The 17,714-nt window shown below is 48.2% G+C and overlaps 1 protein-coding gene across 1 annotated transcript in view; it reads left to right on the top strand.

Annotated features, from left to right (window-relative positions):
* Nucleotides 1-492: 492 nt before the first annotated feature.
* ZXDC (ZXD family zinc finger C) overlaps nt 493-17,714 on the top strand; it is a 28,156-nt gene continuing 10,934 nt past the window's right edge. Inside the window, exons 1-7 of the mRNA XM_074282865.1 lie at nt 493-2,080; nt 6,668-6,820; nt 6,943-7,021; nt 7,523-7,653; nt 9,066-9,236; nt 12,163-12,854; nt 15,191-15,275. Coding sequence (XP_074138966.1) covers nt 493-2,080; nt 6,668-6,820; nt 6,943-7,021; nt 7,523-7,653; nt 9,066-9,236; nt 12,163-12,854; nt 15,191-15,275 — 2,899 coding nt within the window. The remainder of the gene's footprint in view (nt 2,081-6,667; nt 6,821-6,942; nt 7,022-7,522; nt 7,654-9,065; nt 9,237-12,162; nt 12,855-15,190; nt 15,276-17,714) is intronic.

Raw genomic sequence — 17,714 nt, 5'->3', positions numbered from 1 at the left:
TGGAGAGCTAAGAGGTGGCAATAGTCTCCGGATCGCAATCTTAGGAAGCGCCTGGGCTCGAGGTCTTCCTTTCTTTCTCCCGAGCAGGGGTACTACACTGGCACAACAGGGTTCGCTTGCTGTGGGTCCCAGACGCGAGTTCCTGCACCATTTGCACTTTTCACTAGGGGGAAACGAAGCCGCACGAGCAGATCGGAGCCAAGGTCTCTTCCCGAGCCCCGAGGGACAGAGCGCTGTCCGGAGCAGTCAGGGCAGGGGAAGGCCGGATTCCGATGCAGCTCCTGACACTTCCCTAGCTGGACGCCTTCGCCCGGCAGCCTCGCTTTCCTAGTCTGGGAGCGAGCCTGCCCAGCCCATGCTCGGGAGTCTGGTAGTGCAGCTTCTAAGGCTGCCTTTGCCTGCTGTGACCGCGGGCCAGGGCCTTTCCCCTCTGAACCTCTGTTTCCTCATCTGTAACATGGATGCAATAACGATCTCATTGTAGGGGCGCTCATGTTGCAGCCGAGGGACGCGCGCCTCTCCCCCCGAGCTCCCGACCTCCGTTTCCCCTGGGAGCCCAGAGCGGCGGTCTCTACCCGAAGCAGAGCTGAGCTCCGGCACGCCCGCCCCCTCCGCATCGCTCGCTCCGCTCCGGGTTTTGCCGCTCGCTCAGCCCGGCGGGGGCGCGCTCGGCGCTGGAGCCGTGGCGGGGGCGCGCAGGGCGGGGTCGCGCCTCCTCCCGCGTCTCCTGTTTCAGCCGCTGCTACAGGGGCACCCAAGATGGAAATCCAGGGGCTGCTCGCGGCCCAGACCCCGCGCGAGAACCAACATGGCGGCGGCGGCCGCGGCGGCGCCGCTTGTCCCCGGCCGCCCCCGCCGCCGCCGCCGCCCGCGGCCTCCCGAGCCTGCGGAGGGCTCGGCCCTCCGGCCGCCTCGGCCCCCGCGCGGCGCCGCCTGCTGCTCCGGGGCCCCGAAGATGGCGGGCCGCTGCTGCGACGAGAGAAGCCGCCGCCGCCGCCCGGGGAGGCCGAGGCGAGCCCGGCCGCCGATCTGAGCCTGCCGCTGCTGCTGCTGGAGGAGAAGCCGCCGCCGCCGCCGCCGCCCGGCCCGCTCTCTGACTCCGGCCCCTCGGCCTCCTCCCCGCAGCTGCCGCTCCTCGCGCCCGAGCCCGGCGGCGGCGACTCCTTCCTGGTGGTGCTCAACCTAGGACGCGGAGCCGAGGCGGAGGCCGGCGCCGGGGCGGCCAAGCCCAGGCCCGGGGAGGCGGCGGCGGCGGCCGCGCTCAAGGACGAGGGCGGAGACGGCGACGAGGCCGGGGGCGGCGCGAGCCCGGCCCCCCGAGCGCCCGCCCGGCCCCGCGAGCAGCCCCCGACCTCGGCGCCGTGCGGGGCCGCCGCCGCCGCCTTCTCGGGCACCATTACCATCAACAACCAGAACCTCATCGTGCGCATCGAGAACGGCTTCCTGACGCTGGCGGCGCCGCTGGGCGCGGAGCCCGGAGCCGCCAAGGCCGGCCCGCAGGCCGCGGTCCCGCCGCCCGACGAGCCCCCGCCGCTCGGCCACCCCGACCCGCCCGAGCTGGCCCTGCCCGACCCCGTGGCCAACTTCCTGCTGGCCGAGCCCGCGGCCAAGGGCCCCGCGCCGCCCGCCGCCCCGGCGGCCCCGGGGCCCGAGGGCGGCGCTGGCGGCTCCGGGGGCGCGGGCGTCGTGCTGCTGTACCACTGCCCCGAGCCCGGCTGCCCGCAGACCTTCCCCAAGAAGCACCAGCTGAAGCTGCACCTGCTGACGCACAGCAGCACGCAGGGCCAGCGGCCTTTCAAGTGCCCCCTGGACGGCTGCGGCTGGTCCTTCACCACGTCCTACAAGCTCAAGCGGCACCTGCAGTCGCACGACAAGCTGCGGCCCTTCAGCTGCCCCGCGGGCGGCTGCGGCAAGCGCTTCACCACGGTCTACAACCTCAAGGCGCACATGAAGGGCCACGAGCAGGAGAACACGTTCAAGTGCGAGGTGTGCGCCGAGCGCTTCCCCACGCACGCCAAGCTCGCGGCGCACCAGCGCAGCCACTTCGAGCCCGAGCGGCCCTACAAGTGCGAGTTCCCCGGTAACGTCCCGTTCCCCCCCCCCCGCCCCCGTCCCCCCTACTCCCCCCCGCGGAGTCCCCTCCGTCCCCCACCCCATCCCCACCCCTACCCCTCCCCCCCCTCGCGGGTCCCCCTCCCCCCTCCCCCCCCCGCGGGGTCCCCTCTAGCCATGCCCCTCACCCCCGCCGCCGGCGGATGCTCTCCAGGCCCTTCCCGCCGGGCGGACCTCCAACAGCGGCGCACTTCACCTCTCGGGGGACCCCTCCGCTCCTTCACCTCTACCTCTACCTCAACCTCGCGGGCTTCCTCTCCAGACCCTCAGCCCGCCCCCAACCCCCGCGGGGTCCCTTCCTGCTCCTCACCCCGCCCCCAACCCCGCAGAGTACCCGGCAGTCCCTCACCTCGCCCCCACCCCCGCGGGGTCAGCTGCATCCCCTCTCCCCGCCCCCTCCCCCTATGGGGTCACCTTCAGCCTCTCCCTCGGGGGGATCTCCAGCTACACACCCCATCCCTGCGAGGTCACATCCAGCTGCTTCTCACCCATCCCCACCCCCGCTGGGTCACCTACAACCTCTTCACAGGGGCACCTCCGTTAACGCCCCCTACCCCTCGCAGGGTCACTTCCAGCCCCACACCCGGGGGTCCCCTTCAGCCCGTATCCGCACCCTCGCAGGGTATTCTAATTCCTGTGGGGGCCTCCAGCAGTCGCTGTGCCCCCACTTCAAGGGGCTCCTCCCCCACCTCAAGGGGCACCTCCCCCACCTCAAGGGGCACCTCTCCCACCTCAAGGGGCACCTCCCCCACCTCAAGGGGCACCTCCCCCACCTCAAGGGGCACCTCCCCCACCTCAAGGGGCACCTCTCCCACCTCAAGGGGTACCTCCCCCAGCGGCTGTCCTCCCTCTAGGGCGACCTCTCCCAGCGGCTGTCCTCCCTCCTCTAGGGTGACCTCCCCCAGCGGCTATCGTCCCTCCTCGAGGGGGACCTCCCCCAGCGGCTGTCCTCCCTCCTCGAGGGGGACCTCCCCCAGCGGCTACCGCTCCACCTCGAGGGGGACCTCCCCTTGCAACTGCCCCTCCGCCTTGAAGGGGACCTCCCCCAGCGGCTGCCGCCCCGCCTTGAAGGGGACCTCCCCCTGCGGCTGCCGCTCCGCCTTGAAGGGAACCTCCCCCAGCATCTGCCCCCCCCGCCTTGAAGGGAACCTCCCCCAGCATCTGCCCTCCCGCCTTGAAGGGAACCTCCTCTAGCATCTGCCCCCCCGCCTTGAAGGGAACCTCCCCCAGCATCTGCCCCCCCGCCTTGAAGGGAACCTCCCCCAGCATCTGCCCCCCTGCCTTGAAGGGAACCCCCTCCAGCATCTGCCCCCCTGCCTTGAAGGGAACTCCCTCCAGCATCTGCCCCCCCGCCTTGAAGGGAACCCCCTCCAGCATCTGCCCCCCCGCCTTGAAGGGGACATCCCCCAGCGGCTGCCCTCCCTCTTCGAGGGGGAACTCCCCCAGCGGCTATCGCCCCGCCTCGAGGGCGACCTCTCCCTGCAGTTGCTCCCCGGCTTCGAGGGGGACCTCCCCCTGCAGCTGCCACCCCGCCTCGAGGGGGGCCTCCCCTTGCGGCTGTCTCTCTGCCTCGAGGAGGACTTCTCCCTGCAGCTGCCCCCCAGCCTCAATGGGGACCGCTCCCTGCAGCAGCCCCTCCGCCTCATTGGGGACCTCCCCTTGCGGCTGTCCCTCCACGATGGGGATAACCTGTCTTTTACCCTGCCCCCAATCCCGCGTGGATCAGCAACAGCCTACCGCCTCCACTTCGGCGGGGTCAACTCCAGCTGTTCACGTCGTCCTCAGCCCCCAAGGGGTCACCTCCGGCTCCCCCTGTCCCCAGCCCCGCCGGATTGTTCTCCAGACCCTACCCCCGGGGGGACCTCCAGCACCGTGCACCCCCCCTGACCAGGTCACCTCGGGTCCCCCGGCTCAGGAAAGGCCCAGCTTCGCCTTATTGTTCCATTGGGTGTGTACTCTGTTCGGCGCTGCCGGTTCCCTGGGGAGGCCAGTGGAAATTGCAGAGTCAGTTTCGGGGTCAGGTTCTGAAGCTCCCGAGCAGGCCGGGCTGTTCCCGGGTCGGGAGCAGGTGCGGCTCCGACGGGCCTGGCGTCCTCCCGACTGGAGCTTCTTGTGCTCTCTCCCGTCTCCGCCCCTTTTTCCTTGAGACATTTTTCCTTGATGTGGAGACTGACAGTTCCCAGGGCCAGAAGCCTGCGATAGACTGGAGCCTGGATGAGAGGGGGTGGGGGCCCAGCCGAGCTACCTCCACAGCCGGCCTGCCTTACAAATGAGTGGGCAGGTTTGGGCCCCGGGGTGATAGGCAATTAGCAGGTAGACTTTCCCCACAAACTTGATTAGGGACTGAAGCTGCTGTTGATTGCAGAAGTTTTGGGAAGAGTTTATTTATACCAGCTCTGGGAAAGTGTTGGAGGCAATTTAAATTTTTTTCTTTGAAAACTATTTTACATGGATTAATAATTTGTCCATTGTACTCCCTGACTCCTCCACCCTGTTCCTAAATAACAAAAACTGAAAACTAAACTTTCACCATAATCTGGTATATGTGAGACCATGACCTCAGCCTTCCCATTTGGGTTTACCAATGAGTGTTGGCATCTGAGAGCTTGATGTAGGGGCCTTGTTTCACAGTCTTGGTTATTGGGCTTGGAGCCAGATGATAGGGGCTAGCCTTCTCAGCCCCTCACCAGCCTTAGATAGTTCACTTCGAGTCTCTTCATTTTTAAAATGGAGATAGCACTTTCTGAGCAATAGAGATGGGCTTTGTACTTGCTGAGATACATTATCTATATAAACTCGTTGGAGAGACATCTGGGTGCAGGAGATGGCCGTGGACCTGATCCAGGGTCAGGGAAGGCCCCACTTCCTGGCCCACATCATTTGTGTGACTCAGGGCCAAGCTTAGTGTTCTAGAGACAGAAGATGCTGCCCTACATTGTCAGAATTTATTCAGAGTCTAGTCTATATCTCATATCCTATGAGAGGGAGACAAAGAGACACAGAGAAAGTGTAATGGAAAGAGCCTATATTTAGAGTCAGACCTGTATTCTAATCCTGACTCTTAAGTGCCTTGGCCTCTCTGCACCCGTTCCCTCATTTGTGAAATGAGGGCAGGTCACCATGAGGCAGGTAGAGTTCTTTCCTGTTCTAATGTCTTTTACATTTGGTGATATTACTCACTTAAGGAATATCTGTTTGATGGTTCATCCACATTCTCCAACAGAGTTCTTGGGACTCATGATTTTTAACATAGGTAGAAAGATGTATCTGAGATTCTCCCAAACCCAAATCAAACCAATTACCAGCCCTCTCAAAGGACTGGTTTCTTTGTTTCAGATGATTCCCTTGGGAAGGACAAGTTCTAGTCTCATGTTATGAATAAGTATGCTGAAGCTCTGAGGTTATAGTGATGTTAAATGTGTTTTGCATGGTCACATAACCTTGTGGATTTATTCCTTCTTGCCAAGCCAGTCCATACTGTCCAGTATGCCACACTACTTCTCATCAAAACTAAGAGTGGGATGAAAAGCCACCTTTAGCACTTGGATTATTTGACACCCCATCACCAAATCTGGTAGTACAACAAGCAGATAAGAGCTTCTTTCCTGAGAAAGAGAAGTCATTTATAATTTTAGACAGATACAAGCATTCATATTTAGGGTATATAAACTTTAGCTCTGACCACTCGGAATTTGTGAATTCTTCATATTAGAAAAACATAATTTGAGTATCCACATTAATGAAACCCCAAAGAGTTTCAGCCGTCGATGTGATAGTGTTTTTCTTTGTGCAGTTATTTTTGGCTCATTATTTTATAAAGCAGATAGTAGTATTGGCATTTTACAGATGAAGAAGGTAATACAAATAGATGAAGAGAATCTAATCTTTCTGCTAGAAATTTCAGGTGGTATCAGTTGATCCCAGTTATCCACATTTTTAAAGATTACAAGGATTCATGTGCTTTACATGTATTTGTGTACCATGCATTAAAAAGGAAAAAAAAAAACAAACATTGTAGCTACTTCTAGGCTTGACAGTTTTATCCCTTCCCCCTCTGCTCTATTGACTTTCCAGATTCCTTAAGATCCCAAAGAAGTTCTCCCTTATCTGGGAAGGGTCACAGTTTAGCCAGAGCATATCAAATAGCCATTAATGGCTGTGATTCTCTGGGGATTGAGATACTCTGATGATTCCTCTCAACTTCACTTAGCTCATTTGCAAAATGGATGTGAAATCTTCACAGGTGCAATGTAAAGCAGTTCTGCTTCCTGTTGTCATGGGTTTGTTCAGTTCCTTTTTACAAATCAGTGAGTAGAAGGATAGAAAGGGAAGTGACTTTCTCAGAATCACACAGTTAGCTAAAGGCAGATCTTAAGCTAGAGCTCAGGGCTCTTGGTTCCCAGGTCAATGCTCATACTAAAGATGGTTGGATATAAAGAAGCTATTGGGAGGGTTTTTTCCCCATTCCACAAACATCTGTGACATTTTTGACCTCTGTATGTGAGAGACTGAGTTGAAGAATTTTGCTGTTAATCAGTTTTCTTTTTCTGTTAAGGTTGTGAGAAGACCTTCATCACAGTAAGTGCTTTATTTTCCCATAACCGAGCCCATTTCAGAGAACAAGAGCTGTTTTCCTGCTCCTTTCCTGGGTGCAACAAGCAGTATGATAAAGCCTGTCGCCTAAAAATCCATCTGAGGAGTCATACAGGTTCGTTGTGTTCAGGGACTCTCTCTCTGCAGTGTTTTGGGAATGGTAAAATGGAGACACTTGGGAGAGTAGTTATGTATAATTCCAGCTTGAAACTTTTTTTTTTTTTTTTTTTTTTTCAGGTGAAAGACCTTTCATCTGTGATTCAGATGGTTGTGGCTGGTCCTTTACTAGTATGTCTAAACTTCTGAGGCACAAAAGGTAATTCTGATGCTTCAGAATATGTCTAGAACATATGTGTGTAATGACCAAAGATTTCACATTACTCTGCAAAATTTGGATCTCTCATAACTAGCCACTTAGAGAGCAGTTTCCTTGTCTAATATTTATCTTTTTAAAAATATAAGAAGAGTGTAGTGAACCAGTTTGGAAAGTAGCTACTTACTTACTTTTGGATCTTAGCAAAAAGACATATTACATAACTGGCTTGATTAATTAGGCTAGTTTCTAGTGACAGTGTAGCTGAATCTCACACATATTTAGGTATACTGATATAGGAGATTACTTTCTCAATTAACAAGCAATTTCTTTTCTTTCCCTTCCCTTCCCATGACAACAGTAACCAAAATATAATGTGATTATTGTAATTTTGAAGATCAATAATTTGTTTAAAAAATGTCATTAGCAGATTGAATTGCTTAGGAGAAGATTTGGGATTCCATTAGTAAAATCAATCCTCTCTCTAATACTTCTTTTGGGCAGGAAACATGAAGACGACAGGAGGTTTACATGTCCAGTAGAAGGTTGTGGTAAATCATTTACAAGAGCAGAACATTTGAAAGGCCATAGTGTAACTCATCTGGGCACAAAGCCATTTGAATGTCCAGTAGAAGGTAGAATTTACTTTTTATTTTTTTCTAATCTGAGCATTTTATGAGACTTGTACAATTAATAATATTTTTAGTTCTTACACAGTCATTTAAAAGATCACTTTAATTATGTGAATTTGGAAAATGCTTAATGAGTACTATATTTTCCTTATTTGTATCTTTCTATTAAAATCAAGCAAGAATTTGCATGAAATAATTTTTATTAGCAGTAGTAACTACTTAACATATTCCGTTCACCACAAATTGTTAAAAGCACCTGCTTCTGCTCCATGCAGGGCCTTGCATCAGGCTTTGGGATTACAAAAACAAAAAAAGAACAGAATTGGTGGTATTGAGTTCAGGAATCTATGTTTAGGAATTTATATGCAAAATAAATCCAAAGTTATTGTGGCAGGTTTAGGAGAACAAGGAGGCCAAACAACAGTGGGAGATAGACTCTTGTTGGATGTAGGTGGCAATACTTGATCTGACTTTTAGAGGGGTCATTGAGGGGAGGAAGAAGAGCACTATGGCCAGCAGAGATGACCCATGTGTACTTAGGCACTGGAGGCCAATCTGAAAAAATAGGGAACATGAGCTTAGAGCCAGATTTTGAAGGGCTTTAAGAATCTTGAGCAGGGGAAATAATATCCACTTATTTCCTCCTTATTTCTGTGACAAATTAGAAATTCCTCAGCTCAGCATGTAAAGGCCTCCACAGTCCAGTGTCAGCTTGCTGGTCAGCCTTACCTGGCATTACAGCCTTTCACAAGCCAGGATCCAGCTAAGCTGGACAAGAGCTACTGTATGAACTTGTATAAACCATCCTTTTACTACTTCCTTAGTTCCCCCAAGAAATCCTCCCTGGAGCCTTCCCCCTCCTCCAATTAATTGTTAGTATTCTATAATTCAGATAATTTTTTATTTACTTGGGTGAATGAATGAGCAAACATTTATTTATTGGTACTTAATTATTTATCAAGTATTGTTTAGAACACTAGGAGTTCTGCCCTCCAGGAGCTTGCTCTCTAAAGGAGGAGATAACGCATATGAGGGAGTTTGGGAAGAACATTTTTGTTCCTAAGGTTGCTACGTGGGTGGGTGGGATGGGGCTTTAAAGGAATAAATTAGTGTACCTTTCCCAGCTTTGACAGTAGTGATAAGATTATGAATCCAGCTTGGAAAAGGGTAGGGGGGCAGAGGAAGATATCTAGATTGATGTCTAGATGGCAGAGATTGAGCATAGCTGGATCCAGAAGGGTGTGTGTATGTATGGATGAGTTTTGTGCCCCCTGGGGAGGGTAAGCTTTTTGAGGGCAGAAGTTGTTTAGTTCTATCTTTGTATTCCTGGGATCTAATACAATTCATTCTCCATCTTAGACACTTTTAGAAATATTTGCTGATTTGACTTGAAGCTCCTTATGCTTTTGTTCCAGGTTGCTGTGCTCGGTTCTCTGCACGGAGTAGTCTGTACATCCACTCAAAGAAACACCTTCAGGATGTGGATGCTCTGAGGAGCCGCTGCCCTGTATCAAGTTGCAATAAGCTGTTCACATCCAAGCACAGTATGAAGTCTCACATGGCCAAACAGCATAACTTTAGTTCAGGTATTGTCATTTTCTCACTTCCTAGAAGACAGCCATGTTCAGTGATGTGAAGACCTTCAGACTGGAGTCATGGGTCCTTTGGGTCAAGATTTCTGTGCCATTGAACAACCATTTCAGAAATAATTAGGTTCTCTCCTGAACTGTCCAGGCAGGATTGGAGCTGGATAGAATGGAAATAAGGAAACACTTGGGGAGAGACAGGAAGAAAGCAAGGGTGTGAAAGTGCATAGCTACTCATCTATTTTCCTGCTTTCCCAGTCCATCTTTAGGAATCTTGAAAGGAGGAACATCCAGGCTCTTTGCCAGCTAATGCCTTTATGAGCCATTTACAAATAATCAAGTAATCATTTGATTTGTTTTTCAGAGTGGAGGTGATGAAAATAACTATTATCTGTAGACTATGAAAGGTCTGACCTTAATTTTAGGAATTATTTGTATTAAGTATAACTAGTCAGCAAAAACAATTTTTGCTCACTGGGAAATGCAGAAGCTGGAAATTGAGAAAGTCTCTATCAGCAATCAGTATATATTGTTGAGAAAACATAACTGTCCAACTTAACTATATTATGCTCAATTCTAAACACTAACTATTAACTAGGGATTTAATGTATGTACAAGTCATGACATAAAACGTTCTCTTTATCACTTATTGCTCTTCTTCCAGTGACTTTACTGAGAATTAGAGGGATTCTCCCAATGGGAAAATAGGGAGAGATTGAGAAGATGGGGTAGTTCCCTTTTTCAGTGTTCTTTAGATTCTTCTGATTGTAACAGAAACAGATTGTTGGTTATAATATATCTCTAACACCTACTAATATCTTTCTTAATAAGGAGGTTGTGTTCAGGCTAAGTGAGAAATTTATCTAGGCTAAACTGAATTAATAGGGGAAGGGAATAAACATTTATTAAGCTCTTACTGTGTGCCAAGCACTGTGCTATGTACTTTACAAATGGTATCTCCTTGATAACACAGGAAAAAAATTCTGTCACCCAGAAAACAAGAATCTCTTTTTTTTTATTGAAGTTTTTTATTTTCAAAACATATGCAAGGATAATTTTTTCAACATTAACCTTTGAAAAACTTTGTGTTCCAATTTCCCCCTCTTCCCTGTACCCCCTCCTCTAGATGTCAAGTAATCCAATATATGTTAAACATGGTAAAATATATGTAAAATCTAATTTAGGCATACATATTTATACAATTATCTTGCTGCACAAGAAAAATCAGAAATGAGAAAGAAAAAAAAATTAAAGCAAAGCACAACAGAAAGAGTTAAAATGCTATGTTATAATCCACACTCAGTTCCCACAGTTCTCTCTCTGGGTTCTAATGGCTCTCTCTCTCTTTTTTTTTTTTTTAATTAATTTTATAATTATAATTTTTTTTGACAGAATATATGCATGAGTAATTTTTTATTTACAACATTATCCCTTGTATTCATTTTTTCCAAATTTTCCCCTCCCTCCCTCTACTCCCTCCCCTAGATGACAGGCAATCCCATACATATTAAATGTGTTACAGTATAACCTAGATACAATATGTGTGTAAATCCAATTTTCTTGAGACAACAAGAATCTTGTTTCCAGAGCTTCTGGTTATGGGAAACATAATCAAAAAAAAAAAAAAAAAAAAAAAAAAAGACACTTGATTCTGAACACTTGAGGGGGGCCTGCCCTGTCTTTGAATCAAAATTAGAGACAGACTAATGCTTCTATCCTATGACTCCAAACCCCTTTTCTCAAGAGCTTGATTCACCTTGATTAAGACAGTGGACTTGGTCTGCTTTTTACTTCATGGCCACCCTGCCGAAGCACCCAAGAGTAACCGTGGAGGCCTGGCCTTGTGTGTGAGAATAGAATTGTGACAGCCTTAACTGCTTAAAAAGGAGTTAAAAGGACAAGTCTCCAGTTATTCATGGGCCCTTAGTAGAGGAGTAGCATGAAAGAGTAGGAAAGAAACCAATGCATAATGAGAAGCTGAAGAGTGGGGGAAATAGGATGAAAGAACAGAGTGGTTAGCCTTGGCAAGGACAAAAGGGACTGGAGAGAAGGAGGAGAGTGAGAATGATGAAGAGAAGGGGAAGAAAGGAAGCTCATTCATAATCAATGGTTTCTGCTCTTTCAGCTGAGGGGGAGAGGCAGGATTGGGAAGGAGACTATGAAGGATCTGAGGGAAACAAAGGTTTGGTGAGCTGAGGAATGAGCTGAGAAATCTGAAAGGGGGGAGGGGAGGAGGAGGAGCCAAAGAACTGCTTTGAAGCTGGAGAATGGGATGGCACCAGGCCACCCAGTTGTAGGGCCTAAGTCAGCAGGTTAGTTTGAAGCACTTGAGAGGTGAAAGAGAAAGGCATTGGGAAGTAGAACCAGAAAGGGGAGCTAGGGACAGACTGGCTGTGCATGGGTTAGCCATGTGAGACTTTGAGCTAAGGGGTGGGCACAGGTTAGAATCTGGGAGCTTCATGAGTTAGATAGAGGAAGTGTATGAGGAAGGTGGAAGATTAAAGCAGTTCAGGGAACGAGAGCTTTTCTAGCCTGGTGCCAGTAACTAGTGTAAGAAAGAGTGATGCCCTTTACACATGCCTCCAAGCCAGATTAGGCAAGGCAAATGGGAGTGTCTCAGAAGGTGGCTCCTTATGGATCACTTAGGCACTCCCCTTGGACATAAATTTTATGGAAAAGTGTTTTCTATACTTTAAAAGCACTATATAAATATTAACTGTTCCTTGCTATATGTAGGTAATGTATCACCATATGAGTACAAGAGTAAAATGAGAAATATGAGTATAAGAGTAAAAACTCTTTAAGTATAAATTTCAGAAGTTTTCTATGGAAATAATAGCTGGAAAAGGATGAAAATTATATGTTAATTTCATTCAGCTGAATGTCTTACAGAGAATAATCATATGATTATTTTATTGCTTTTTAGACCTCTTAAGCCAGCTTGAAGCTACAAGTTTTCTTACACCCAGCAGTGAACTTACCAGCCCTGCGCAGAACGATCTTAGCAATATAGACCTTGTGTCTCTCTTCTCTAATGTGTCTAATAACAATTCTGCAATTACAACAGACATGGCATTAGTGAACTCTGGAATTTTAACAATAGATGTTGCTTCAGTGAGCTCAACTCTTGGGGGGAACCTTTCTGTTAATAATAACAACAATTCCTTGGGGCAGGCTGTGGACCCCTTGATATTGGTGGCCAGCAGTGACATGCCTCACAGTCTCGATAGCTCTCTGTTGCTGGGTACGACCACCACAGTTTTACAACAAAGCACTTTAAATTTGGATGATGTCCAGACTGTAAATGCAGAAGCACTGGGGTCTCTGGCATCTCTGTCGGTGAAGAACTCTGGTCAAGATCTTCCTACTCTGACATCTAGCAATAACTTAACAATAGAGCCAGCCACACTAACTCCGTCCAGCAGCCTCACTGGGAGCAATGTTCCTGGACTCCTGACGCCACCCAAAACCGAACAGGACTTGCTTCCTAGCTCAGACATTGTCGGACAACAGGAAGGGAGCAAAGTTGTGACTCAGTTTGTATTCTCCAATCCAACAGCAAGCTACAGTGCTCAGAAAGAAATGGATCTTAACACAGTGCCTGGGAGCTCATTTTTGGTAGGTAGTAATTGATGGAATATCCAATTTTTAGGATGCTTTTTGGCTTAAAGTTGACATTTGGTTTACCTAAGCACATGATACAGTAGAAAGAACATAGAACTGGGAGTTGGGCACTCTAGGTTGTCAAAATAATGATAAATAACCAACTAGTGACCATTTATCTAGTACTTCAAGCTTTGTAGCATGCTTGATTCTAAGCAGCTATGTGACCTCAGACCTGAGTCTGATTCTCTTGTAAAATGAGAGTTGGATTGGATGACCCTTTCAAAATCCTTTCATGCCTTTGACTTTAGAATTTTTTTTTTTTTAAAAAGAAACTTTTGCTAAAGAAACTGCACGTCTTCAGTAATGGAAGAAGATAATGTGTTTTTCCTCAATTTTGCCTCCAGAAATACTTATTTTGTACTTGAAACATTGTGTCTTTATGAAAAGTCCTCGAGGCAGAGGGCTTCACCTTGTTTGTGTCATGGACTTCACAGTCTGAAAGAGGCTAAGGACCCTTCTCATTAAAATGTATAAAATAAGATGCATAAGTTTACCAAAGAAACCAAATCTTTTCATTTATCTAATTATAGATTGGAGACAAAACAAAATAAGCTCCCTGAGGCTCGGTTAAGAAGCCCTCCCTTAAAGGCTTTTAGAACCAGAGGCAGGGAAGGAACCACCTTGTGTGATTTTAAAAAGTCAAATTGCTAATTTAATATTAATTGTTTATCAAGTAATGAAATGAAAAGGGAACATGGAATGTTGTTTGTGTGCTTTTGAGTCTTCATGAAAAGTTTTAGGAATATTTAACCTTAAGACTTGGTTTATACCAGATAGATTCTTGCAAAGGAATAACCAAATATTTTTGGAAGAATTCAGTATCCTAACACTGATTTGGGAAGAATATACAGACATTGTTCACTTTGGCAATAATAGACTGAGAGTCTGATAGTCACGATTGAGTCCTGTCCTGGAAGGACCCCAGTATCTCTGAATACTGTATTCAACTCTCCAAATGACTAAGGACCTGAGCAGGTCATGGGATCAGGGTCTCCTCTGGGTTGAGGAAGGCACTGGACTTTACAGAAAGTGCTGCTGCTTCAGGTTGGATCATCATTGTGCCAGGATTCCTCTTCTGTAGCTGGAGCTTTTCTACACCTAATGTGTCCCCTGTCCCTTTGCCTTCTGACTTCTACTCAGGGAGCTAGACTGGAAGTAGGATTCAGAGTGAGAATTGGCTTGGGCTGGCTGGTGTCTAAGATCTCTTCTGGCTTTAAACTTCTGTTTTGTCAAATGGAGAAATGGAACAAGAAATTTTCAGTTATTTGCCTCATCATTTAATTAAGAGACCATCCTGATCCTGAAGTCTGGCAGCTCCACCTGTTGAGAATGAGGCTGAGGTCTAGGAAATCATGACTAATAATAACCAACATTTTTATGGCATTTATTTGTTCTGTGCCAGATTCTGTGCTGAGTGCTCTCCTATTGACTTGTGTTTTAAACACATTTCTGACAAACTTTGTCATCTGGGTTCCTCACTAACAACAGGTGAATTAGGATCAGCCATGAAGAAAGGCTGGTGGGCCTTGGGTAATTGGAGAGTATTAACATCCACAACAAAAGAAGAGATTGAAAAACCACAAGAAGCCAGCCATACAAGCTATTGGGGTATGGAGTAGATGTTCTGACCTGGCTTCATGGCCCAACATTCTTGTCTGGTCATGGAGGTTCCTAGAGATAGCTTAGTCATCAGAAAGACTTTTTAAATGTCTTCGGACATGTAGGTGTGAGTTGTAGTTTAAAGATTTCCATTCTGCCCACCTCAAGGACAGGAAGGCCTGGGGTCAACTCTCCCCTTCGACACAGCTTGGCCATGGGACCCCGAGAATTACTTCCTTTGTCAGGACTCTGGACAGGTCTTCGCCTCTTAAGTTAAGGTTTGTGCTTTGGTAAGAGGGAGTTTTCCCACTTGGGAGTTCCCTTTAACCAGCAAAATCAAATGTCATCCCTATTTCACTCCCAGTGAAATGAAATGATCTTCCCATTTAAAGGGGGTCAAATCCATGTTTATGTAGACCCCTCTTTCCCTGACCAAATTGGCTAATTGAGGTGTTCTGTGACCTCATCTGTAGGCAGATATGGTTGGATGTGGAATTTGGGTTTCTTGTGTGCTAATGGGAAATTTGGGGCTTTCATTTGGTGTCTTGGAATTATTTTTTTATAAAAAGATTAGAATGCTTAATTTTATTTGAGGAACAAATTCCATAAGTTATGCTTTGCTGCCCTTGCTTTTTTTCATTCCTTTGTTGTTTAGCTCGAGTGACTCACAAACTTTTCTTTGGTCTCAGGAAAGTGGGGGCTCAGCAAGAACTGATTATCGAGCCATTCAGCTAGTCAAGAAAAAAAAAGAGAAAGGGCCAGGAAGCAGCACAGGTGAGAAGGGCATTGGCCCCTGGGCTCTCCTTTCTCTTGGTAAAGGGGTGGAGTCCAAGGGAATTTAGCTTTTCTCTCAGTGGCTGGTGGGTCATTTCACATTAATCTCTTTGAAGTAAAATGGCTTTTAAAATAGGTCTGCTTTTGAGGTCTGTTTAAATCCTGTATTATGGTGGAATGTCTTCAAAATCTAGAAGATGCTTGCAATCTTCAGTTCAGTGTACATTTATTTCACTTTCCTGAAAAGTTGAGTGTAAATCATATCACCCTACTTCACTAGTGGAGCTCAGTATTTAAAGGGACTTTGCTTGAAAACTTTGGGAGGGGGAAACAACCTCCTGAAGTAGAAATAAATGTCTAATGATTCTGTTCTGTAATTTAGAAATTCATTTTTTAAACACATGGGAGTTTTTCCTTTCCTATATCTCCACATTGTTGCATGTGACAAACACTATAAAAAGAATTTTTGGGGGGAGAGGGGCCCCCTTGACCTGAATACATCAGGGGCCACAGCAACATTCATGGTGTGCACAGGAAGTGGAGACATAGCCCCTGTTGTTGGGGTAAAGATAAAAGATTAGGGATGGGGGCATTGTTGAGAACCAAATAGAATTAGGATTTTGGCTCAAAGAAATAACTGGACAAGATGTTTTTGAAGTACTTAGTATGTGTAAAACACTGGGAGGCATCAGAGATAGAGGAAAGTGAGTCTAGCTCTGTACAAATAACTGCCATGCAGAGAACCTTTTGATGGGCTAGATTGCTATGTTTTGTTTTTGTTAGAATGGGGGTACTTCAGTTTTCTCAGTTTTTAAAAAATGGGTTTCAGTTTGGAATGTAGTTTACCAAACTAATTTTATTTTGTTTCATTTGATACATATCTTGTAGACCTTTTGAGTCAGAGATTGCTTTGTGCAATCATTGCATAAAGTAGGTACCTGGTAAATATTAGTTTAGTTGAATTAGAAAATCCTGCAGTTAGGAGCTAGAAAGGAGACAGGACATCTGAGGAGTGACCTTGGGATCACTAGCGTTGGGAAGACTAGCCTTGGGATTTTGCTAGTCTTGTAGCTAGGGTCCTCTTGTTACCAGAGCTGCTAGTGCTGGTTGTGGGATTTGGGGAGCCTCCCCCCCTCTGCCCAGCCCCAAGATGTACAAGAGCCAAAATGTGTTTTCTAGCCCTTCCTTTTTGAGTTGAGAGAGCATCCTGTCAGTGACTATTAGATTCAATTCAGTGCTAGAGAGATTTGGCATCCATTCCATTCTAGAAAGGTACTTGGAGAGTTGTATTTTAGCTTAGGCATTTAACTGTGCCCATCCGATCATTGATATTCACGTGCTGGTGGATCAGTTCCAGAGTTCTTGGTAAAAGAAATTCCAGCAAGTTGAGTCTGGCTGCAGCCCTGGATGAGCATGTTTCCTGGGCTCTGGGCAGCAGCAGAGAGAATGATTCCAGCCTGGTAGGCAGCTTGGTAAGGCTCACAGTGCATGGTTCTGTGGGAGGCGCCACCAGGCAGCCAGAGGCAGGAAGCACTGGCTGCCCTCAAGCTTCCTATGCCCAGAGCCACTATTGAGGGCGCTCCTCCTCTGCCTGGGCAGTGAGTCCTGCAGGGCTGCTGGGCAACAGCTGAATGGAGATGGAGGGGCAGCCCCTTGTCTGCAGCTAGCCAGCTCGTCTTCACCCAGTTTCATGCATGAGATATTCGCCCTGCATATGGTGCCCAGTTGCTAGGTTCCCACCCCATGGCTCGTGTTCCTCTAATTCAGCTCCGCCGTGCTGGTGGCAGGCTGACATCTCTGGGGAGTTTCCAGTTGTGGAACCGAGTATGGAGATTCTAGCGGGGCCTAAGAGACCCACCTCAGGCCTCTTCTTGTTCCCCTTTCAAAGGTCCCTGTAGCAGATGGGGCTGTAATTCATGCTTGGTGAGCCCTGTGAGAGGGAACACATTTTTTCATTTCTGTATGCATTGTGCTTTGCACATCTAGGCACTTAATGAACATTTGTGCAAATTAAATTCATATCCCTGTTTTACAGATGAGGAAACTGAGGTTCAGAGAGAAGAAGTCCCTTGCCCTGAAGGACATCACTTTAACAGTCAAAGGAAGGCACATGATCTTCTTGAGTAACCCCTAGCTCCCTGCTCTCTGTCCTGCCTCCAAGAGAGCACTCACCTTCCTCCCTTCCTCCCATGTCTCTCCTCTTCTCCCTCCGCCTCCCCTCCGGGACTCTGAGGACTTGATTACTAACTGCCTGGGCTATGGCAGACAGTCTTCACGGTCACTCACCTGACAATCCACTTTAGCTACAGTTAGACTCACCTTGCTTAGGCGTCCTTCGACTCAGACTCAGGACTCTGCAACAGCCTCCTCACGTCTGGCCCCGGGGCACGCTGCTGCTGCCATTACTGCTCCAGCTAGTACTGCTGCCCCCACCGCTGC

This window comes from Sminthopsis crassicaudata, chromosome 1, assembly GCF_048593235.1.
Source record: "Sminthopsis crassicaudata isolate SCR6 chromosome 1, ASM4859323v1, whole genome shotgun sequence".
Lineage (NCBI taxonomy): Eukaryota > Metazoa > Chordata > Mammalia > Dasyuromorphia > Dasyuridae > Sminthopsis > Sminthopsis crassicaudata.
The sequence above is the reverse complement of the archived record's forward strand: the minus strand, read 5'-3'. Positions and strand labels throughout refer to the sequence as shown.